The 25,305-nt window shown below is 37.4% G+C and overlaps 1 protein-coding gene across 1 annotated transcript in view; it reads left to right on the top strand.

Moving 5' to 3' along the window:
- The window catches only part of RAP1B (RAP1B, member of RAS oncogene family), a 34,029-nt gene extending 9,700 nt beyond the window's left edge, over positions 1 to 24,329 (top strand). The window contains exons 2-8 of the mRNA XM_062613699.1: positions 11,343 to 11,427; positions 12,809 to 12,877; positions 16,017 to 16,073; positions 17,483 to 17,623; positions 19,670 to 19,813; positions 21,556 to 21,671; positions 23,091 to 24,329. Of these exons, the coding sequence (XP_062469683.1) occupies positions 11,371 to 11,427; positions 12,809 to 12,877; positions 16,017 to 16,073; positions 17,483 to 17,623; positions 19,670 to 19,813; positions 21,556 to 21,642 (555 nt within the window). The 5' untranslated portion in view covers positions 11,343 to 11,370 and the 3' untranslated portion in view covers positions 21,643 to 21,671; positions 23,091 to 24,329. The remainder of the gene's footprint in view (positions 1 to 11,342; positions 11,428 to 12,808; positions 12,878 to 16,016; positions 16,074 to 17,482; positions 17,624 to 19,669; positions 19,814 to 21,555; positions 21,672 to 23,090) is intronic.
- The last annotated feature ends 976 nt before the right edge of the window (positions 24,330 to 25,305 follow it).

A 25,305-nucleotide genomic window follows, 5' to 3' on the forward strand; every position in this document is an offset into this window, starting at 1 on the left:
AAACTTGCTTCACTGGAGCAGTCAGGGTGAACTGAAAAGTCTTTCTTCCACTCAGGCCTTGCCCAAAATATAGGTTGTTTTGAGATGCATATATTTAACTTGCTGGAAGTAAAATACTTCAGTGAAAGATTTAGGTTATAGTAGTTAACACTTGTTCAAATGCTGTGATGATTGTCATAGTCTAAATAATAGATAATTCTTAGAAGGCCAGACATGCTGATGTCTTCCCATATAGACCTCTAAAGCAGTTTTTATATTTCGGTATGCTTTGGACATCTGCTACCTTGTCAGAGTATGTGTGTGATCTGACTTAAAGCAAAGTGAGTCTTAAGGTACGGCAGGTTTCTCCAGAAAATGGCAAGCTTTGAAGCTACAGGGGAATCAAAAAGTATGGTCTAAACAAGAACTGGAGTGATATTAAGAAGATTAAAATGGAGTCTTGTGGAGACTTGATAAAACAAGTTTAACCTTCATTAATTTGGTAACTCTCTATTAATGATCTAGTCCTTGTAATAAAAAGTGGTGTGGGGATGAGTGTGATTCAAATTCGTTTAGTTAAAATTATTCAGCATTTTGTGTAGGTGTCGTTGTGTCTATGAGCTCAGGCTTGCAAGTGTGAATTACTTGGCTTTGGGTTCCTGCTCATAACTGTCAGATTTCTCCCTGTCCTGGAAATTCCTGACCCATTAAATGAGGCTTTTTGGGGAGTTAAGAAGCATCAGATGCTCAAAAAGCGAATGCAGAACTACAGCAGTTCACACTGTGGCATGCTAAGCCAGAATTTGTTTTAGTGTGGGGATTTTTCGTTGTTCTGTTTTGTTGTTTCTTTTGTTTCAAATACCCTTTTTTGAAGCTTGTGACAACTTAGCAGTTGCCTCAGAAACAACCCAAGTTTTTTGTGCATCTGCATACGGGTAGAGGTGTAGAGTTAGGTTCTATGGTTACGGTCCATTCTTTAATCAAGGTATGCTTGTGAGTTGCATGTTCCCTGAGGAGCTACCAGCCTGAGGTTCAAGATGCTACTGCCTTGCTGCCAGAAATAAGAGTAAGATGCTCAGCCCAAGTTTTAGCCACTTCAGTTAAACATTTTGGACATCTTACAAACCCACCTTTATCAGTGGATTCGGCTAATAAAGTTAATAAAGAGAAGAAGCAGTTAGGGTTAGACCTTCATTATTGCAGAGGTAGACAAAACCATGTGGCAGAAGATAGTAATTACTGCTGGGTGTTGAGGTATGCTTTATTCAGCTTAACCTCAGGACAGATGTCTAGAGCTGTAACTGTAGCAAAAGAACTGTTTGTGAAATTAGGTATAATTTGGGTGGCTTTGAGTGGTGTTTGCTGCTCACGTTCAAATACCATGTTTCTATTAGGGATGTATTGATTGAGAGGTCAAAACAGACATGAGTTACAATTACTTGGGACTTTGCTGGTGCAGCTCGTTTATCATGGAAGAACTAATTTTGTTCCCGTTAATGAATGCTAGTAGCTGGTATTCTCCGTTTGCATAGAATCTGTGTCCTTTCAGCAGATAATACTTCTAATCTTAATTGGAACGATGTATGGGGAATTTGTAAGGCTGCTTTCAGGCTACCAACCTGATTTGTAATAGAATTACTGTAAATCGTACCGTGGAAGGATACTTAATATGTAAAGGGCCTACACCAGCCAGTCTTAAATGGCCAGTAACAAAAGATATAATGATGAAAAAAATCTATGTGCCTTGATTATGGGTTAGTAATCTAAACAAGCCATAGTCAAACCGAAACTTTTAGTAATGAAGACAGGCAAGTAATGATACCTTGGTACATAAGCTCTGTCATCACCAGGGTCTATATGATGTGTGGGTTATAGAGAGTAGTCAGGAGGGATCAAAATTCAGGAGATGCTGGAATTACAGTTGAACTGAGCATTGCCTTATGTTGGTAGAAGGAAACACTATACAAGGCTTTACTGGTTCAGCAACCAGTGTCACAATCAGAGTAGAGCTAAGACTGTGAGATGTTAAGCAGATATCACATGGAATTTGAGGCTAGGTCTTGTTTCTGCAAAGAAGTTAAGTTGACTTTTTCCAAAGAAGAGTGTCTTAAGCCAACTGGCGAGTTTATTCTTGAAGTAACTTAAAAATGGCACAATTGCATTTTTACAGGAGAAGTATCTTGACTCTGAAAATTTCTATACCTTACTGGTAATCCTGTGTTTTTAACTGTTGTTTTGTGGTGGTGTTTTTTTTTTGGGGGGGGGGGGGAATCTTTTGGGGGCTGGTTGGTTGTGGGGGTTTTTTGTTTTGTTTTTGTTTGTTTGTTTAGCTTGAAAGTTAAAATTTACTCTAACAATTATGGGGAGAAACAAATGCCTATATCTGCTTTTAATCCAAAGGATGGATGTGAGCTAAAACGTGTTGGGTATACCATGGTGTTGCAATCCATTGATAAAAGTTTTGGAGCTGATCATTCTGATCATTCTCTGCAGTGACAGTAAAGCCAAATTTACAGCAGTAAATTGCTGTTTCAGTTCTCAAAACTTGCTGTATGGTTGAATACTCACCTTATGCATAGTAAGGTATCGCAATGTGGTAATTAGGTGTTCTCTGAATTTAATATACTTGTAATATTTTTAAAAAGCTGAGTGTTCTTCTTTCTGTTTATTGTCTGCCTGGATTTTCTTTGCAAGCATCTAAAACATTTGCAGTTCAGTTTCTTCAGGAATTCAGAGATTATCGGTTTAGTTGGAGGTCTGAATGGTAGAACATGCACAAACAGTTTGATGGGGGATGGTGACTAGTATATGGAAGTAGGGAGAGAATGCAAAACCATGGCAAACAGTCACCAAAACCAAGAATAAATCTGACAAATGTTACAAATTGCAACTGAGGCTTAAACAGACTCTAGCTTAGGTTTTTATAGGGGACTCCAAATTTGAATTGACGTATTTGAATTTTTGAACAGAGTTGAAACTCGAACTCAGTAAGTGTTGAAGCATAGCATATTTTTAGTAGTTTAAGAATGTTTGTTACATCACTTGCTTTGAAATTAGTTTTTACGCTTTATATGAAAATAGTGCAAATTGCACATGCCTGTTAGTCTGTCACATTAGGAAGCTTTCATCTTGAGAATATCAGTGGCTTCAGGCAGGCCTGTTTTCATCCTTGGAACTTGTGCTCAGTTTGTGTTCAGATTTAAGATCTAGCTGGGAGTTAAATTTGACTTGAGGAAAAAAAAAAAGAAACAGCTATTTTATTTAGCTATGCTAGCTATGGACAGTGTAAGTAGTCTCACAAGGTAAGCTCATGTTAGCTGCTTTGCGGCAGTTGTCCCTGCATGCAGTATTGATCAAGGTAGCTCCCTTCAGTGAAAGGAGGAAAACTTGCTTAAGCTATCTCCGTGGGTAAGTGTCCCCATGGGTATTTCAAGGAGCAGCTTAAACCTTGGTGCTGTTTCCGTGCTGCAGTAACTTATTCTTAGGTCTCTGCCTCTTTCTCAGGTGGTTAGTGTGATTTCATGTCACTGGATGAGCTTAATGATCCAGACGGCTTTCTGAAAATCCTCAGAGGATTCTCTGGCGTCAGTTAAAAATGTTTGAACATAATGAAGAAATATTTCTGTCCAAGAAAAATTACTGTATTAGTGTCCAGAAGAACTAGTTGTCTGACTGACAAAATACAAGAATCTATCAAAACCAGGTAAAAACTAAAAAGCAGAAAATGCTTCTGGCTTTGTTTACTGAACAAAAGTTGGCTCACTTGCAGAGAGTCTGCATCAGTAATAAAATAGCTCTACTTCCAGAGTTTTGAGAATAAAAGTCTTCGATTGGACCAGATCAGCTTTTCAGTGTATCTTGTCTTCAGAATTGATTTCTGAATGATGTATGAAAGTCAGCTCTAGAGTATCTTAATTTCTCTTTTATAAGAATTACTACTTATCCTGTTGAGGAGGTATTGTCAGTCGCTTATTCCAAAGCATATAAAAGTTGGTGAAAGTGAACAGGTTTCCACTTTGCAAGGTGCTGTTTGTGCAGCACCTTGGGTGGAAAAAAAATTCCTTGGAGTTGAGTGATAAGAATTTAGGACTTCTCCTTACATGTAAGTATTTGGGGAGTATTAAGAACAGCACACGTTCTTCTCTACTATTAGTTGCTTCCCTGCAGAAGGGATTCTGAACCAACAGACCCAAAACTTGGTGGATTCTGGGTGGTGCAGACAATTGGAAAGATTCACGTTTGGCCATCTGATGAGACTGCTCCAGTAACAGAAGTAGGAAACATCTTGTCTGGAAAAACTTAATCTTCTGACCTTGGTTGTTCCTGTGATTGAACTAGAGCTATTTTTCCATATATCTGACCACTGTCGTTTTGTTCCATCTTGGAACTAGTATCCCCTCTCTAAGAAGCAGGTTTTTTTACCTTTGCTTTTTTTCCCCCTTCTACTCTTAATTGTAAGCACATAAGCCAGTTGGTTTATTTACTTCATCTGTCATTCTAATGCTTGAAGCTTTTTTTCTTATGGAAACAGCTGACATTATTTGAGGAATACTGTTCCCAAGGTGGTTTTAACAAAGCATCTCTTCCAGAGAGGTAAATGTGCTGGGGCAGAAACATTATGAAAATTTTAGAGAATACACTGCAACTTCACAATGCAACCAGAATGTCAGCATCTGAATGAGAGTCATGGTGTTTGAAGTGTTGAATAATCATGATACCTCTTCAAAATGATAATGCTTCTGGGAGGGACTGTATGTTTAATTCTGTACCTGAACAACTAGTTCACACAAGCAAGTCTCAGGGATATCTTGAAGTAGTGATGGTATTTAATTCATGTCTTTGGCCTGAGGCTGAGCTCCAGTTAGAGGTTTCATTTGGTTTAATATCAGTTGGAAAGATTGTATTACTAATTTTCCCATTCCTCAGGTAACAAAAGTTGAAGCAGAAATCAAAACTTGAAGGCACTGAAAGAAAACTAAATTCTACCAAAACCCACCACTTTCATACCTATCATATCAAGCTCAATTACTACTTCTAGTTGAACTTTCTTCAGTTCGTCACTGCATGGTTGCTTTATAGGAAAGCTGTCCAGGCAGTAAGTGTGCAGTTTCTTCATCCCCTGCTAAAGTAGGGTTTCCTGTTTCTTAACTTTCTTAGCGGCATCACTTTGGTTTGCCTTTTTCTGGAGCCATGCTTAAAGAAATTGTTGAAGAAAATGTCCAAGAGTCACTTTCTCCTGGCTTATCTGATAAGGGCAGAAGCAGAAAGGAAGTTTCATGTTCACAGTCCTTGATAGATGTGAAGATTTTAAAATGCTTCATTTCCAGGGACTTTTCCTGGTTAACCTTTCTTCCTTCTGTTGGAATGGGTTTATTCAAAGATCTGCTCATCCTAAAGAGAATCTTTACTGGAAAAAGTGCCTATGTGCATATAAAACTCCTGGTCCTCTAGTTTATCAAGCACTTTAAGAAGTACGACATTAAGAAGTAGAATTAAGCTGTTACGTTAATACATTACACAAATGCATTAATACATGCATTAATTAGAAAAACTAATTTGAACAGACTAGTGAGAGGCTGCGCAGACATGATGGTTTTATGGACTGCTGCATTTCAGGAAGCGTGCAAGGCAGTTACCGGTACAGCACTGGCAGTTAATGGAGGCAAACTGAAAGTGAGCTCTGTACTTTCAAGAGATTGTATATTGAGACAGCATTAAAATCCGGAGTGTGATACTAAAATATCAAGGCACTATTTCTTGAAGAGTAACTTCCCTCATTTTTCTCTTTCTAGCTAAATCTCGCATTAGACATCCCCAGAGTTTGTGTTTGTCAAATATCTGTGCATATAAATACTTAGCTGTTCAAAGACGGTACCTTCTCCAGTCAAGAGGCAAAAAAAGGCCTTATTTTTTGCATGCTTTGTATCTTCTTGTTAGCATCTGCAGAGAGACCACAGTTGACAGTATTTTCCTGCTTAAAGATGAAGGAGCAGAAAATTGAAAAAGCAGAGGAAGTTGGCATTGCTCTTGCTCCTTGCAGGTCTGTCATCTTAAAGGTAGCCAGCCTTCAAAGCAAAATGTCTATCTCAAAATAGACTCCACTAAATGAAGAGGGATTCAAACAGGTTACTTGGTTTATTTGGTAGGAATAAGTTTGAACTTCTTGGTATTTAATTGTTGGGTGATTTGGTGGATGCTTCTCATCAACTGCCTGATAAATCAGAAGGGTGGGCTTGTTATCTGTTACTCAGCTGTCATAGTCTTTTTCTGTTGTGCCCCTTGGAGTATATGCATTTTACAGATTGATGATCTGGGGACTACAGACAAATAATTGTTGTACTTAATCCTGTCCTAATCTAGGATGCTGTGATACAGCTGTAGCTTTAGAGTGCAAAGTCATATAGACAAGGAAATATGCAAGCATGTCTCCTTATTTAAATGACTGAGATTGTGTAATCTAATGAACCTTTTTTCTCCTTTCCAGTTAATACAATTGCTTTCTGATAGGTTTAGAACTGAAGGGTCTTATTGAAACGACTGGTTAAGTGTAGAATGTTAAATATTCTTAAGGTGCTAAATTGAGCTGTCTTGACTATACAAATGGTTTCATAATTACATGGTTTTCCACAGTTCTTCCAGTAGCTTCCTTTTTTTTTTGAGGGGTGCAAGGGCATGACAATGTGCGAAGTGCAAGACACAGACTTTTTATGAAGAGGTAGTGGATGTGCTATGTCCAGCATCTGGTTTAGAATGGCTAGAGAAGTGGTTTGGGTTTGTTTTTTGGTTTTTGTTTTTTTTTTTGTTCCAGGATTTTTTTTCAGACAGGAAAGGAAATCCACCAGGAGTTTGAGTTTCCATCTCGGGTTTTATAGTTTGCATTTCTTTAAGCAATTGAACTTCTTATTTCAATGTCTTGGTTGAAGCTTAATGGCTTCTATTTTTCAAATACTATCAAATAACTGAAAGATAGGGTGCTTTATGGCTTTAACATCCTATACTTTGTCGTTGTCTTCGTCTGCCCCCAGTTGTTTGTCATAAATGAGTCAAAATGAAATAGTCTTGACACTAGATGAAGCTGAATACAGTATTCATTCCAGAGTCACATGTTATGTCAATCTGAAAAGTAAACTAAGAGCATGATTGAGGTTTAGGATGCAAGCGGTCTGTACAACCTGTGATACTGAAAAATAAGTCTGAGCTAGAGCAGAGTCAGGTCAGGCTAGTTGGGAATCACTGGAAAGTCAAGTTCAGGCAGGATCAGGGCCCTAACTCTGAGGAATACTGGCCAGTAAAAAAGTGCATGCTAAGCTTTTTACACCAAATACCGTGACAGACCACAGCATCCTAAAGCAGCTTCTAGTTTCATGGGCTGGTGGCTTAGCTGAGGAGTGGTGAAACTGGTATAGGTTGCCCAGAGAAGCTGTGGCTGCCCCATCCACTGGCAGTGTTCAAGGCCAGGTTGGATGGGGCTTTGAGCAACCTGATCTAGTGGAAGGTGTCCCTGCCCGTGTCAGGGGGGTGGTAGGTCTAAGTGGGAGCAGGCAATAGATGTTTTTTCTGCTGCATGCTGTGGTACAGATACCAAAGTTAGCTTTCTTAGAACATTTTGGAAAATACATTGGTTTGTGTTTCATTCCAAGATGTCGTGGCTAGGCTACCTGAGATAGACCAGCAGAGATGCCACACCACTTTTATGCTCTATAGGTGTGTGCATACATAAAGGATTGCCGTGTACTCCTGGTGAATTAAGGAATAGCTATACAAATGACAAAAAACAAAAAAAAAAACCAAACCAAAAAAAAAGAAACCCGAAACAGGCATAGGGAAAGAGGAAACTGGTACTTTGGCCATTGCTCAAGTTTGGAGGGAAGCTCAGAGGACTGTTTTGTGTACAGCGGTCCAGCTTTGTCATGTCTTCAAAGATCTTAAAAAAGCTCTTTAGGTGCTTCAGAAATTAAGAAGATTTGCTAACTGAGCTGTAACAGTGTGTGTGTGTGTGTGTGTGTGTGTGTATATATGCTTTAGTTGAGTACCACCACTTTAAGTAGTGAAATTGGCTCCAGTGTTGTGCAGCAATTGAGTATTTAGGACTGAACTTTCAAATCTGGATTCTGAAAGCAGCTTTGACTTCTGTTAATTTCCCAAATCCTTGTTACAGGGCCAAAATGGAATTGCCAGTCTCTCACTTAAAAACAAGTTGTTAGCTTCTGTTTCAGGATTTGGAATTTTCTTTAAGAAATTGTAGATAATTTGGTAAGAAAAAGTCACAAATTACTCAAAACACTGTGTGAAACATGTATTTAGTACCTGCTGCTTAAGCTCTATTACTCCTAAATTACTGTTGGCCTTTGTTATTGACATCTCCATATTTAGTTGCTAATTTAAGACTGAAGACTGAAAAATTCAGCTTAAACTGTTCTTTTAAAGACAGTGAAATTGCTGCAGTTCACTCAGATTACTGTATTGGGGTTTCCCCTACACCCACTATGTTTATGTCATTCTAGTGACATAAAGAGGCATAGCTGAATGTTTGTAATGACAGGTAGTGTAGTTATAGGCTTAACTTGTCATGAGTGTGAAAGGTGCATTTTGGTACAGTTAAGACACAATCCTTTATTCCTGTTGTTTGTAGAAAGACTAGACAGTTTACAGGTTTGTGTATTTGCAGTGGTGCCAGACAGATTAACCCTGTGGTGTGACTGGTTCTGGTAGTCCATGTTTGCAGAAAATCTGTGTAGGGAAGGAAGCAGCTTTTAATGTCAGGAGTGAAAAGATGTTCTGTTAGGTATGGAAACCACTGAAGAATCTCAAAATTTATTGGTAACAGAAGTCTGCGGAGAGACCTGCTTTGCTGCATATTGGGTCATTTATTTCCTAACTGCTCTTTCCTTGTGTTCCTTTTGCTTGCTTAAGGTGACAGGAATGGTTTTAGGTAAGTTGAAAGGTGTCTCATTGTATATTTGCAGGAAGAAAATCAAATAGAACCTGGCCTCTTGATTTCTCAGTCTTCTGACGAAGTAGAGTTAATCAGTGATGGCAAAGATGGACATTAACATGAAGATGCTCTAATTTCTATGTAAATAGTCCTAGCATTTTGTGCTAAATACCTAGCAGGTGGTATGACTCCAGAGATGCTGAGATTACTGCTAATGAAAAGGGTCTCCCCTGCTTACCTTGTACAGGCACCTGTGTTGGATTCGCTGCACTTCCCCCAGTCCCCAGGTTATTCATCAACTGGGGAGGGTTTCATCTTTCCCTGGGGGCAGAGGGGGGAGAAAAGAGGTAACTCAATCTGGTAAATGCTAGAGCCCCTGCAGGAAAGGAACTGAGACCTTCCTTCCAGGGTTGCAGTAACAGCCTGTTAGATCAATTGCTACCAGGGCTGAAAGAGGTGTGTTTTCTTGAGGAGTATGACCCAAAGACATGTCCCAGAATCTGTATGGTCTTGTTTTTGGTTTTTTTTTTTTTTGCTGGGTCAGGTTTCAATAAAGATGAGCAAGCAGATCTGGCACACTGCTGTAGGCAGCTGCACTAGCTAGTGTGAAATAGGGGAACAGATCTAGTTTGTAGGAAAGGAATGGTCTCAAAAGAATATTTTGGTTGCTTCCAGTTACTCCATTATAGCTGCGCTTAGATATCTAGCAAAACATTAATCAGCTTTCAGACTTATGAAGGGATTTTTTGAAAACTGACTTCTGGGATCCTGCTGTTTGAGAAATGTTTGTTTGCTGGGATGAGGTTGATTTAATTTTCTTATATAAGGCTTTCTCTGTGATACTTTTCTTAGCATTTAAGTGTTCCAGAATGAGAAAAATGCATGTCATCTTCTCTTGGATAATTGTTTCTTACCTAGTAACTTAGCTTTACTGTAGTACAATTAATTCAATATTTCTTTACAGAAGAACGTTAATGAGGTAAATACTATAGCTGATGATTTGCAGTGTTTTCTTGTAGCTACCTGAAGAGGTGCTAGTTTGAAAATGGCTATTGTATTAAAAGTTAACTAAGCCCTTTTATGAAACCCTGCTTAGGCAGCTCGATTGTGCTTTCATGGTTGTACTTTCTGCATGTAGATCAATCTTTGGGTCAGTAGATACAAACTTTGGATGTTATTTCAAGTTAAATGACAGTATGAATAAAGACATGCTGTTGCCTAAAGTTTCCCATTCTGTGGTTTTTTTTCAGCATCCTGATGCTTTCAGTTCTTCAGAGGAGACTGGAGATGTTTCTTGCATATCAAATTAACACAATCATTTACGTGTGTGTGTATGTATGAAATTACAAAAACTCGTGATAGGAAATAAGTTTGGGGGATAGAAGAGGTGAGGTTGTAGCAGCTATAAAATTTGAGAGATGTTTGTAGAATTACTGCATCAGTAACATAGGTAACAAATATTGGCAGCTGTTTACCCTATAAACCTTTTCAATACTGTGAATATAGTGTTTGTAAAACTGCAAGCTCTTTAGACGTCTGTATTGCTCTTGACAATGTTTTTTTTTTTTTTTGGTCTGTTGTTGCAAAATGCATAGTGCAGGCAACTTCTTGTGAGTGAATGAATGAAAGATATTGAGAAAACTGTGAAATGCCTTAATGCTTGCTGTGACTATAGCTGAGAGGGACTATGGACTTGTCTGCATGACTACGTTTTGCAGGTTTCTGGAAAATATTGAGATGGGCACACCTCACTGGATGGTGTGCTGTAATCTGACTAATTGGTCTATCATTTAGTAGTAAATTAGGAGTAGATTAATTTCTTTATATAAATAAAGGAGATGAATCCATCCTGAGGCCTCTGAGGAAGTGATACATACACATGGGTGTGAGCAGTTCTTCTGGATACTTGCATGCTTCCTTTGAAACACCTGTGACATTTTGGCAAGGTCACAATACTGAGGTCTTTATTACAGAAAGTCTTAATCTGTACTTGCCTTTTTTCTAAATTACTGATCCATGGGATATTAAAACCCTCCATTTTAAAAACCTTCCAAGTCTGTATTATCTTGCCTGAAACTAGGCTAGGTTACACATTAATAATGATTCATCTTGAAGTGTTAAAAAGTCCTGGTAACCAGAAGACCTTGGGGGTACTTGATTTGTACTAGGTGATAAAGTAGCATTCTTCAGCAGTTCTATCAGTTGTGTTGTGAATAAATATCCATCGTTTCCATACTGTGTAATAATTAAAGCAACATCCTGCTTAGGTTGTACCTGGTTGTAATGGTGTGTGTCTTCTGCATTTATCAGTTGGTATTAGTATTCAACTGTTCATGACTTGTTATGTGTGCAATCCTGCAGTGGCTGTAGTAATACTAAAATAGTGGTCTTGTTGATCAAAATGGTGAATAATTATCATGTGTTTTAGGTATTGAGGGCGATTTATCTCTTGCATCATGCGTGAATACAAGCTAGTGGTTCTTGGTTCTGGAGGTGTTGGAAAGTCTGCTCTGGTAAGTACTCCGTGAGGCAGGTCAAGTAGGCTTTCTTAGGCTTCTCTTGTCTTTTTTTCACTAATACGCTCCCTAGTAACCCATATTTCTTTTATGTAAGTTTGCACGAATAGAATTACTTGTGCGTATACATAATTATGTAATGTGCATAAACATAATTAAAAAAATTAAAAATTACTTGCTGTGAGTTCCTGGCTGGAATAGATACATCCTTTACTGGGTGTATCCACATCCACTGGTGTGTTCTTGCATGCTGCTATTATTGTATGGGCTTGGTTTGATGGTGCTTGGTCAGGTCTTTGCCTGTCTGCACAATGATGTACATCCCCCCAGCATTACAAAGGTCTCTGCCTTTGCTGGGTAACCCAGCCGTGGGTTTGTGGGAAATCATGCTGCGTCATGAAACTTGCATGATGAACTGGTTTGCTTGTGGCTGGCATTGGTAACTCCTGTCTGTAGAAAGGTCTTCAGGGTGCTGTTTGCCTAATGTTTGATAGCAGTCTCTAACTATTTTTTTTATGCAATTACAAACAAATATTTGTGTATTCGTAGGAAGCTTAACATTTTTCACTGCAAGTAGGTGTATAGCTGTGGCTAGTAGGTGATTGTAAACCAAAGAGCTCATGCGTTTTAGTTAAATGATCACAAAGAAGTTTAGTCTGGCTATGGTGGTCTCAGCCCACTTAGGCACTTTTCATATTTCAGTTTGTGCACCTTATCATAAAGTAAGGTCTAGAGTTCCACTCCATCAGGTAAGAACTGTTCTCTTACAAAGGGGTTCCTAAAGGAAAACTTAAATGAAAAATCATGTTAGATTGTGAAAGAACTTTACCCATCACCTCTAAATTCTTTATCTTACTGTAGCATTTCTAGACTTGAACCTGTCTCCTCTGACCTGGCCACTGAGTCCTAAAGTTCCATTTGATTTGTGCTAACAACTTCCTATGTGCTGCGTACACAGGTTTATCCTACTGAGTCTAGTAAATGCTGGCGGTTGTTTCTCACTAATTCATGTCCTGGAAGATAAGTAGCAGAAGATGCAGTAGGTATAAATGCAAATATAAAACCCACGCAGCTGTATAGTATCCTATTCAACTAACAACTAATAACAATTCCAAGAGTTAGACAAACATTAAATCAATGGATGCTTTAATTCTTTTGCTCTGAGAGTAGATCAAGGAAGGTGTAGCATTGCTTCATCTAACAGTACTTGACTGAATAGGCATATACATTTAACTTTCTGTTGAATTTGTGATGTCAGTCACTTAATTTGCCTTGACAAATGTAACAGATAACTGAGTATACTGCTAGAACAGTAACTTGTGTAGTGTTTACAAAATGTAACTGTGAGAAGAGTCTTACAAGAACTTTTGTGTTGCAGACTGTACAGTTTGTTCAAGGAATATTTGTCGAAAAATACGATCCTACGATAGAAGACTCTTACAGAAAGGTATGCGAAAGACCTCTCTAGTGTTACAGAAGCTTAAAACTGCAGTACTTGTCAGATATTTGAGTCATTGCTTGAAAAAGAGTATGCTTAGTAATGCCACATAATACCAGGTAACTTTAGAAGTTTGAAATATAAAGGTACTCTTAAAGTCTGTCTAAAAGGAGTAATTCAAGACTAGCTTTTTAATGTTAAGCATAGTACCTTACTAGGTAGTCAGTAAAAAAATGGTAATTTCATTGTCAGAATTGGGAACATTGTTTTTAAAAGGGAAAACAAAAATAAACAAAAAACCCCACTAAAATACGCTACCACTTTTTAAAATAATATTTATTATTAGTTTGTATTTGTTAGTAGATGCAGGTAGGTTTGGACTTGGAGGTTCTAAGCTTCTTTGCTACTAGGAAAATCTGCTAAAAACAACTTCACGCTCACCTTCAGAATACTGGAAGCATCATACAGTATTCCTAACAATTTGACTGATAGCTTGATACACTTTCGTTAGGTGGGTTGCTGTTTTATGAATAAGTTAACACAAACCTATCATAAATGAACAAACACCTACTGTGGCCTGTTTCTCTTCCCCTCTTCAGCATGACAGGCTGAAAGGTCTGACTCTGCTTGCATCATCTAGCATCTCCATATTGCTCACTCTTCAGTTTCAGCTGAGACCATGATTAATATTCCAGGCTAAGATAGTTTACATCTGGATGGCTACCAAGAGAGTTGACCATTTGGTGAAGCAGATTACTTTTCAGCTGTGTTGGTTTCTTAATCTTTCTTTTTCTAGCTGAATTACTTTTCAGATGCATTGGTACTGTGATGTAGCTCACCACGTGGCCACCACAAAAATGCCATCGTGTATGCAAGGGAGGCAAGATCTACAAACCCAGACTGGGAATGGGCAAAAACTGCAGGACTTCCTCTTTTAGCACTGGATGACATTTCTATTGGAGTAAAAAGGCTGTATTAAAGCCATTGTAGCCTGCATTCTGTTCTGAATCTTTTCTGAGCAGAAGAGGAATTGGTGAGGGCAAAATGATAATTTCACACTTGTTTTCTTTGACCTCATTGAAATCTGTATGCTGGAAAAATCTTGGTCTGTCTTAAGCACATGGGCTTCCAGCCAAGACTAGAAATCCTATTAAAGAGACAACATCAAAACCAAATTCTATGTAGCCACTTACTTTTTCTGCATTAGAAGAGTAGAAATATTGGACCCTATCCCAATGTTTGGTACAGGCCTTTTCTGGGTCAGGCCCAGTAAATGACTCTAGAAATATTCACAAGCTGTACTAAAGTGAAATGTTTCCTTTGTTATACATGTACATTCTTCAGGTCATACTAGATTCATGATGTCTGCTGGGTGAATTTTTCCAAAGACTGTTTCCATGGAGCCTGAAAAAGTAAAACCATCTTAAGAAGTTTTGTCTTCTGGTATTTTATTTTTTTTTTTTTTTAAGCAAAGATCTTACAATGTTCCTTTCAGGTTTGGTCCTAAAATGACTAGGAATATCTGTATTCCTTTCAAATCAGCCAAATTTTTGAAGTCTTGTTTAAGTCTGGACAATACTTTATGCAGTTGTTTTCTTTCCATCACTGCTAGTTACAGTTCTGACTTGCTTCTTGACCTGGGTGACTTTGAAATATATTGGTTTGGCAGTTGCAATTCTATACTATTAATGTTAAATCTGATTTTTATAATATTTGAAGTTGAGAAGATGTGGCTTGAAATATTTTTTCTGGATCTAAATAATTGAGCATGAAAATTCAAGAAGAGATATTTCATTAACAGGATGATTAGAATCCTGGTTTGGAAAATGGAGAGGAATGGTGGTATCAGTTTTTACTTCTCTAATTGTAGTAGCAGGTATATTAATAGCTATAAGACACTGCATAATTCCGTATGTGGGAAGACTTCTACAAGGTTTTTACTGTGAGGGTGCTGAGCCACTGGAATGGGTTGCCCAAGGAAGTTGTGAATGCTCCATCCCTGGCAGTGTTCATGGCTGGGTTGGACACAGTCTTGGATGACAAGGTTTAGTGAGAGGTGTCTGTGCCTGTGGCAGGGGTGTCGGAACGACATGATCTTAAAGTCCTTTACAACTCTAACTATTCTATGATTCTATGAAGTTGTGAAATTTGATGCCTTGGTTTATTTCCCAAATATTTCTACATAAAGAAAATAGATGCTGCTTAATTAGCAGAATAACTTTGTCAGCAATACATGCTAAAATAGTAGTTACTGAAGGAATCCCCATCCCTAGAGTGCATTGGGGAGATGTGAGAAGAGTGGAAATACTCTTCTTCCCTGCCCTCCCAAGCTCAAATCTAGTTACAAAACAGAAACTCAAAATAGCAATAATGCATATATCGGGAATAGGGGACACAAAGTTCTTTCTGAGTGCTGATCTGCCAGCTAGAAATTTTACATGCAGATGGAAACAAGGGAGGTGTATGAGTAGCTTGAAAGAAAAAAAAGTGGGTAGCCTGTTTGAACAGCTTGAGGGCACTTCCATGTCCTTTGCTCACTTGCAGCCATTTTTTTTCAGGTAGAAACCATATAGGGGATGTCTGAAATAGATACAGAAACTGATCTGGCTTCTTAAACTTTCTATTCTTTGCAAACATTTTAAAGCTGGATCAGTTTCCTAATTATTGTCACTAAAAGCTTGTTTTGGGGATACCACTCTTAGCAGTTCACATGGGTTATTGTTTGTTGTGCACTGTTTATTCTCTTATTGATCTAAATTATTATTAAATAAGCATTAGTATGCCAATCCAAATTTCTGGATTTCACTTGTACTTTTCAGTCTGTGAATGATCCCTGAAACAAGCAGAATTTAGTTGTGCTAGATGCTACTAACAATCATTACAAATTTAGCAGCCTTCTTTTTAATAATCAAAAATCCCTAATCACTTTGCAAAGTGATACTTGGCTGCTGATGCTGCTTTTGAAAATGTCACTAGGGCTCTTTGAAAGGCTTCTTCCTGCTGTTTTCAAAGTGTGTATCCATATAAACTTAAGACATGCTGCTTTATGCATTATGAATTTGTTTATAAAAATCATACGATTTCTGGTGTCTTTGGAGGGGAGAGTTGCAAGAGGAAAAATTCTAACCACATCTTTCTCTCTTGACAGCAAGTTGAAGTAGATGCACAACAGTGTATGCTTGAAATCTTAGATACTGCAGGAACGGTATGTAAAACCAACTTCCCCAAACAATGATTTACAGTGTTAAAACCATCAAAAGCTGTTGGGATATAAATGGTGATGTTTCCTTCCGCATTCTCTAGAGTAACCATGGTCAGTGCATTTGATTAAAGGATGCTTTTTAACATACTAGTGTTTTATTAAAACTTCATTATTGTAGCAGAAAATGAATTGTAAGCTTCCTGTGAGCTCATGTTCTGTAATAGGGGAAATATGAGATTGAGTGTTTTAAAAGAGATTACACTGCTGTTTTAAGTTTATATTGCTCAGAGGAAAACTTAGGCCCAGTGGTTACTCAGGTTTGATTTCTGTTTCTGTAAAGAATGCATGCTTTCTTCTCATCTTCTTTCTCTTTTTTGTGAGATGTGTTCTGACATTGGGATAAAAACAGCTATGGCTTTAGTCAGCTTATGGGAACTCAAAGCACAGGGTTTATGCTGACCCTTGGCATACTGGTCAGGTATTTCTCTGTCTAGTTCCAGAATTACTGAAACCAGTCATTTCCTTCATTGATTCTAGTGAGCGTAAGCTCAATACCCTTAGAGTGTAATGTGTTCTCTGAACTGTAGTAATAGTCTGGTCCAATAATAACTTATTTAAGCTCCATAATACAATAAGGCCATGTAAAACTACAGAAAGATGGAGCACCTATTATCTCAAAATAAATTATGCTTTTTGTCTGACATACAAAAAGGGACTTGGTGCATGAGTGATCAGGTACAAGATAGCTGAGTCACCAGTGCAAGAAAGACAAATGCTATTTCACAGTTGTACTGTTGAGAGTTTTCAAACAAGAAGTCCTAATGCTTCTGTGCAGTGCACTTGTGAGCCTTTATGTGCAGTATCATAGTTGTCACTGGTCTAGGAAATGAGTCTATTGAGCGTCACCATCCTCTAGACAATCTCCTTAAATATTAGAGTAGAATTTAACACAGGAAAGTGACTACAAAATGGAGGCTGAAAACGGATACATTTGCTTTACGATGTGTTTTAAAGAATGATCAGGAGGTGGGAAAAACTTCGTATGTAAGGAGAGATTTGGGAGGAATGTAACTTCTGTAATCTACAGATTTCACTTTACCTTTTATTGTACCTCTTCTCTGTTAAGAAATTACTCCAGTTTCTGTGACTTTTTTCCAGGGTTTAGCCCTTGGCAATATCTCAGTGCTGTTCAGCCACCCCAGATGATGTCTCAAGCTTCAGATTTCTTTAAAAGCAGTTCAATTTACTATAATGCTTTTAGTCAAACAGTAAAATACTGGTCACTTTAAAGGAGGGGAGGGGGCACAAATGCATCATACTTGTGATCTGTTTTTAACCTGAAGTGTATATGGCAGCTTGTGTGAGGAAAGTGCAAATTGACTGCAACATCTGTATCTACTTTTCAATTACAGGAACAGTTTACAGCAATGAGAGACCTATACATGAAAAACGGACAAGGTTTTGCATTAGTATATTCCATCACAGCACAGTCCACATTTAATGATTTACAGGATCTAAGAGAACAGATTCTTCGAGTCAAAGACACTGATGATGTAAGCATCTTTAAAAATGCTTAATACTTAGAGTTTTCATTACGGATGTTGTTGCAGTGTGATCGGGTAGCTTCTGAGCTTTAAGAGACAAACCAACCAGCAGATGTGTAGTACAGAAATGCAACTCTTAAGGCAAACTGGAGAAATTGTAACTTGTCACGTATAATTAGAATTGCCTTTTTTTAGTATTTTCTGTTAAAATGCTCAATTTGAAATTGTATTGAAACTTACTCACTAGTACTGCAAAAAAAAAAAAAAAACCAAAAACATTCCTAAAGCAAATCTGTTCTTACCTCAGTTACTATCAATGAAGGTTTAAAAACCAAAAACCACCATTAATTTTTCTCTTCAATATGCCTACTGTTTATGGTTATTTTGAAGGCGCAAAATTCTAAGCTCCTACAGAAGACAGTACTGTAAGCTTTATACTTAAATATTACGTAGCTTTTATATTTTGTGTATGCCTGCAAGTAAGTTTGGGGGTTCTATTTCCACATAATCTCAATATGCACCTCTGAACATTAAAGCTACAAAGTGAGGCTTAAACATTCCAGTTTATAACTGATTAAGAAAACCTTGCTATAGTTGTAGAAGTGATACTCAGTCCCTTAATAAATGGAAGAACGGTATCTCAAATATGAAACAGCAGTAACAGCGTGTTTTTAACAGAAACACCTTAAGCTGTAGCTATCAGACAGGGAAAAATCTCCTCCTCCTGGTGGGAGTCAGGGGGAAAGTATTGAACAGTCTTTAAGTGTGCTCATCTCATTTAAACTGTGCTCATGGAAACTTTGATGCCTTCCTTATTGCTCTGTATCCACGTGTGCCTGCTGACAGCAGGCAAAGAACATATTAAATTTAGTTCAGGGAAGTTCATTGTGACTTCTGTAATACAAACCACCTTGCACTTTTAAACTGTAAATGTTTACAGGTCTTGCCTATGTCCAGCAGATTTATTCTGGAAGAGATTTATTACCCATTATCACAAATGCCTCTCAAAAGAGTAATATTTAACTTGCATGTATGTCTCCCAACCAGAACCCACCAAGTTATAACCTTGTTTAATGACAAATTAATTTTGTACGCAAAAATCAAGATGTGACTATACTTGAAACCTTAGTTTTACGTGGTGTATTTATGCTGACTAGCATAAGCTTTCTTTGCTAGTATTTTGGTAGTATTTCCTTGGAATTGTATTTCCTTTTAGGACACTCCCTTCAGTCTTGAAAATCATTCCATAGTATCAGGAAAAAGATAATGAGCTGCAACTGACAAGTTTAGTTCTTGCCAAAATTTACATAAAGTTCTTCCATTACTTGCTCTCTCAGTGGGGGGAAATCAAATGGCCAACATATTGTGAACCTTTTTTTCAGCACTTGAATTTGGGAAAAATTTAGCCATGTCCTTAAAATAGTAAAAGGAAAGGTGTGGGGGGGGAGGTGACAGACAATGGACAAGAGACAAGTTTGAATGGTTACCTTTTCTTGCCACAAAGGTCAGTTTGTTTTCTATAGTTGGTAATTTTTATAAGGTGGCATTTTTCTTTCCTCTGTGTACATCAGTTTAATAATGAAAACTGTGTGAGCAAACTGCTCTTGCAAGGAACACAGATATGCTGGAAGTAGAGGAGTGGTGAAAGGAGCTTTTTCATCCTTCATTATGCTACTCAGTACAGGCTACTTTTTTCCAGGATTTCTGAACACGTAAGAATCCTGTAGCAGATTCTTTGGTAGGTTTCTTCATGCCTCAAACATGTGAAAAGGAAATCTCATTAGGTCATCTGAAACATGTGAAGTTTGCTCCATTGACAGTGTACTGAATGCTCAAACCATTCCACCCACCACCCTGCCAAATGGAAGGCAAAAAACGCAGTCAGTTTGATTTGAACTTGAAAATATCGCACAGTGGCAAACTTAAGTTTCAGTTATACCAGAATCTGATTACTCTGAAAGATGGGATCCTCTAGATAGGCTTGTAGGTGTGCATTTGCAGCGTGCCTTCCCGGAATTTTAATGATTTCTTTGCTGATACTAAATTGGCTTTTAGGTGCCTATGATTCTGGTTGGCAATAAGTGTGACTTGGAAGACGAAAGAGTTGTGGGAAAGGAGCAAGGACAGAACCTAGCAAGGCAATGGAATAACTGTGCATTCTTAGAGTCTTCTGCAAAATCAAAGATAAATGTTAATGAGGTAAGGCATGTTACCCACAGTAGGGAGGGTTGGCAGGGAGGGAAGGATGGGACACTGTTCTGGTAACGAAATGTTTACTGTTTGTCAAGGAAGAGCTAACGATTATTCATAACATTGACTATAATGGACAGAACTCTTCCCTACTATTGTGAGATTTGGAGATGTTTATATTAAGGGATGTATTTAGCTTTGACTTGTGACTTTTTGAAATTATACTAATTCTAGTATAATTAATTTTCAAAATATATTCATAATAACTTGATTAAATACTTTTTTTCATGCTACATTCCCTAGTTGACACAGTCTCTATCAACTGAGAATACACTGCTGGGCTACTTTTTTTTTTTTAAGACTTTAAAGGAATGAAGACCTTAAATTCTTTATTTTGTATTAAATTATTTGAGATGGTAAGAACAAAAACTCTTCAGAGTTTTGTCAAAATTAGCAGCTTTATAATGAAAAGGGGGAAAAGCCTCTTTGCCATCTAGCTCTTTATTTATTTAGCAAGAGCTAGGTGACTGATCCACACAGATGCATTTTGGGACTTCCCATAGTGCATGCTTTCTTACCCAGTGTGGGTGCAAGCATGAAGAAAGGGATGCGAGAATGTTTAGAAAAGGAAACTCTTGATATTTACATTTCTGGAACAGCTTGAATTTTATGATAAACGCTGCAGTTCTGTGTGTCTTCTGGAAAACGTTGGCAGCATCAGTCAGGTTGAAAGGGCCTCCATGCAAGACTTGTATGTAATCAAGAGAGTATGGTGGGTTTAAGCACAGCTAAAAAATAGTGTGTTTAGCTAGTTGGGAATTTCTGGAAACTATTCAGTTTTTCTTAAATACAAATTAATCAGCTTAACTATATAGAAGTCATATGTTTAATAGACTAGAACTTACTTCCATCAAATGCTAAAAGCCCTCATTGGGATGTTTTCTGCTTTGCAGCCAGTGCTTAGGAAATTGTTAGGATGGCTTTAGTATGAGGACTTGCTTGATTTAAGAGATGCAGAAATAATTGGAACAATATCAATTATGAATGAAACATATGCTATTTAATTGTAGTATGTAGGCGTGCCTTAAATTAGCCTTTCAACAAAATCATGTTCTAATTAGAATTCTAGGAGGCTCAAAGTGTGAGTCTCTCATACATGACTTGCTTATCTAGGAAATCTTAGCTTATGTCATGCTGTAGTCCTAGGGAGTCTGCTGAATTAATTCTCTAGACCTAGTATTTTCAGACTTACCTTGAAAAGCATGATCTCGTTTAAAGAGGAGAGGCTATAACTGAATGTGCAGCTTAGTTGAGTTACCATGAAAATGTGCAGTTAAGGCTTACTAGACTTTCTTTAAAAGAATATCCTCAGTGAGCTGAGTTAGAAGCAAGCTGTGGCCTGTTTCTTGACCTCAGTACTAATTGCAAAGTAATAGCATATAGTAATTGATCACTATGAAATACAGCATGTGTTTTAAGATAAATTTGACCCAGAGTTAAATAGCTGTAGATTACAGATGCCTTTCCAGTTCACGTCATTGAAAGTGGAAGACCCTTGGAAGACAATTACCTTAAACAGAAAAAACACCAGTTGTTAACTAAGCATATGCTTTAACTTTCTGGCTTTGTGATAACTAAATATTTACAGGGGTTTATGAGTATGTGGGAACATTATGTGTGAAGATTGAAGGCTTAAGGTTATGAGAGAAGCCTCTTAATGCCAATAACCAACTGAATTTTTATATTCTCAGATCTTTTATGACCTTGTGCGGCAAATTAACAGAAAAACTCCAGTGCCTGGAAAAGCACGCAAAAAGTCATCATGTCAGCTACTTTAATACATAGCTGTGCTGTAGCTCTGAGCCAGGTAAACCTTTTAACATTTTCTGTGTATTAGGGCTATAAAAGACCCAAACAGAAAAACAAAGAAAACCTGAACCTATGTTGTAGCTCTTGATGCAGAACAGCATTGAAAATTCTTGATTTACATTATCATAGAAATATTTATGGTCTTTATTTTACTGTTACAAAGACAGAACTACAAATATGTGCAAGATACATTCACACTGGTATCTTTTTTTTTTTTTCCAAGCTTTAAGGTGTTGGTTGTTCTCAAATTAACAGTGTTTGCTCTGATACTTCAAAACTTTAGCATTTGGAAATTGAGTTTCCTTTTTTAAGGACTGATAGAATATATTACAAAAGCTCAATTATCAGGAAGGCACATTATAGAATACTGCAGCGTGTGTGCTAAAATGTCACTTTCTGTTCCTTCATATATTTGCATGATCCCATAGGAGTTTCTCGCTTTCTTTGGACAATATGGGTATTTTCCAGGCTGCATGGTAATAAGTACATTTGCAAGAGAATGGTGATCATTGTAACACTCCAAATACTTGGCCCGGAGCTGTTGGTTACTAGATAAATTTCTTACTTGCTGGCAGTTGGTTAATATTCTACATGACTAAATCCGTGCTTTAAGAATGCTGCTGAAGGCTCAAGCAAGTTCCAGCCTTTTCAGAACTTAGTGAGCAGGCATGATTTTTATTTTTACCCAGCAACTTGTTCTTGGGCAGATTGTTTCCCTCTTTCCACATCCATGCCCGAGTATGGGCAGAGGTTCCCTCTTGATTGACCTGATACCATGTGAGTTGCCTGCTCATCTTGATTCTGTACCATTTTACTGGACATACAGTGGTTCAGTTGCTTCAGTACTATGATCAATTATTTTGTCATCCAGTAGATCTGTTTGATATACTGGAGGATCCTGCTAGGACATTTCACTGTCGTAAATTGCAGGCTTTTATTAATATTCAGGTAGTGCCACGTTTTAAGTCTTCTTTAATCGATATTATTACTTACTTTATTTGAACAACAGTTCAAAGTAAACTGAGAGGGTTCCAAAAGCATTAGCTGAGGATGGCAAATGGCTGCTCCATTTCCTTAACAGGGCTTTTGATTCAAGAGCTTTGATCCTCCAAATGTGTTTTTAGTTTTTAAAGCCACTGGAACTATCATACTGTAAGCAAAACTAGTCCCACCCATCAAATATTACTTCCACAGTTCAGCTTGGATTACCATATGCATCTCAATTCTGTTTTACTAATTGAGACAGTCTGTTACTCGTGTGCAGTAGAAATTGTATTAGTAGAAGAGAAGCGATCAGGTTATTTTCTGAGTCTGCCAAGAACTTTGCTAGTTAACCGTTTCCTGCTTTAGTTCTTTTAACTAAAGAGAAGTGACAAATAGCTGTTACTAATACTAACATCTTGTTTTGCTACTACAGGTCTGAAGAACTGTTGCCCAATTCAACAGTGCCAGCATTCCAACTTTATTAAACCTACCAACATCTTAAATGGACTTTCCTGTGGTGGTACCCTTTAAGAAATGGATGAAAGCTACTACATCAGTTTGCACATTCTAATCACTTTCCAGTGTCATGAGAGATTTTTACTTATAAATATTCTAAGTGTATGCAACTGGTAAAACCAGAGCCTACATCCAGTATTACTGATAAGAGACATTGTTCATCCACCAATGTTGTACATGTATGAAAACTGTGTACTGTATACTTCAACAATCCCCACTTTCTATTGGAGAGTACAATAATGTAAATCCTAAAAGCACCACTATTTTAGCATAATAAAAGAAAGTCCAAAGAGCTCCTATATAGACTACTCCAGATAACTTTGCTTCATCGGTATTTGTAGCTTATTGTAACTTTTTTAAAGAAATACAGGATCATCATCATCGTATTGTACAAAAGCGCTTTGATTAACACAACAGCTATATAGTTTTTTAATTTTAGGAAAAACCTGTGGAGACAGTGATCTAGTCTTTAAGAGTCCTTTCAGTATAACGTCTGACTAAAGACATGGCCTTTAATATCTGTTGGGAAGGAAATGTCCAGACTTTTCAACCTTTTATTGTATGTTTCCTTTTCCTTGTTTACATAGGGAACAATGTTTATAGTTGTGTGTACAGTGGGGGTCTACAACAAGAAGTGTATATTTTAAAACAATTTTTTAATGATTTAACAATTTTTTGTAAATCATTTTCGGGCTTCTGCAGCTGTAGATTCTCACTGTGAATTCCCTTGCTTGCTCATGCATAAGTGTATTTGCAATACCAAATATACAGGTTTAGTACTTTTGCCTGTTAGTGATTGTTTTACATGTGTAACGTTTTGGTTGAGATGTTAAATGGTGGAAGAGTACTGTGGATGTGAATGTGGGAAGTAATTTTAATCATGTGTAATTGGTCACAGGGCCTAAGTTGCAGTAATTAACTTTTGCTGATTTATTTAACAATGCCTTGTTGCTTTGTATGCATTAACGTTTGGGTGTAAAGATTGTGTGTATATCCAACAGGGAGCCACAGTATTTAAATTGACCAACCTAATGTTACAACTGCTTTGAGGTGGCCAAATGTAAACTAAAAGCCTTAATTAAAGTGGTGCAATTTTGTATGACTTAGCATCAGTAGTTCAATAAATTTGGATTGCCATGCAAGGGCTTGCATTACAGTTATATACTACTTGAATGTTTTGTGTTTTAGTAGTGCTAGTAGATACTGATTTTTAAATCTCTTGCAAAGTGCAGATTCATACATCTTAGGATGAAAAGGAGCCATTATGGCTTTGTCTTCTGACAAATACATGCCATATATACTTCTTTCAATAGCATCTCATGTGCTAGGGTGGATGAATTTCTGACAATGAAATTCCACTTACAGTATTGGACTTGGAATATTCCAAGTTCTAATGTGACAGAGAAACAAAAAAAAATACCTGTCTTCAAAGGTTAGACTTTGTCAGTGGCTGTTTTGAGAACTTGGAAATATGTTGCCTGCTATTTTTCCTTATTTCTAGGAAGAATTAATTCTTAAAATTGACTTAGTGTGGCTTAAAAAAAAAAAACAAAAAAAAAACCCAAAAAAACAACTATTGGGAGAAAATACGATTTTTCTGCATGATTAAACTGTATTTTTGTTTGATTTCAGGGAGATCTGCCGAAGAGCATTTTTGCTGTATTGAGTGTAGACTCTTGCAGGCTTTTAATATCTCTTAACACTGTTGGACTGTGAAGTGGAATGCATGGACTGTGGATGACTTCCTGAATTTGGCTGTGTGGCTGAAAATTAATGTCACACCTAAATACTTGGTACCTCCTGTTTTTCTGGCACAAAATTATCAGGGCTTGTTCTAATCCATTCCTGCAAATTCAGTGAGATTAGGTTAGCTAATACCAGTAAATTAATACCGGTAAGCTTTGAGATAGTTTGTTGCCCGAAGTTAATTAAGTAACCCAGCTGATCCTTCCTGCTGATAATTTCACCAGTCATCACTATTATTTAATGGAGGTAAAACACTCTTTCACTGTACAGAATCGGAGTTAAGACTGAAATTCCTTTTAATTTATCATTAGAAACTGAACATGTGGTTAATGATCCCCATAAATATCTTGTTTTGGTACTCTGTGCATCCTGATTGGTCCCCAGAG

Source organism: Pezoporus occidentalis, unplaced genomic scaffold, assembly GCF_034315485.1.
Source record: "Pezoporus occidentalis ecotype Australia unplaced genomic scaffold, CSIRO_AGI_Poc_V1 ctg17, whole genome shotgun sequence".
NCBI lineage: Eukaryota > Metazoa > Chordata > Aves > Psittaciformes > Psittacidae > Pezoporus > Pezoporus occidentalis.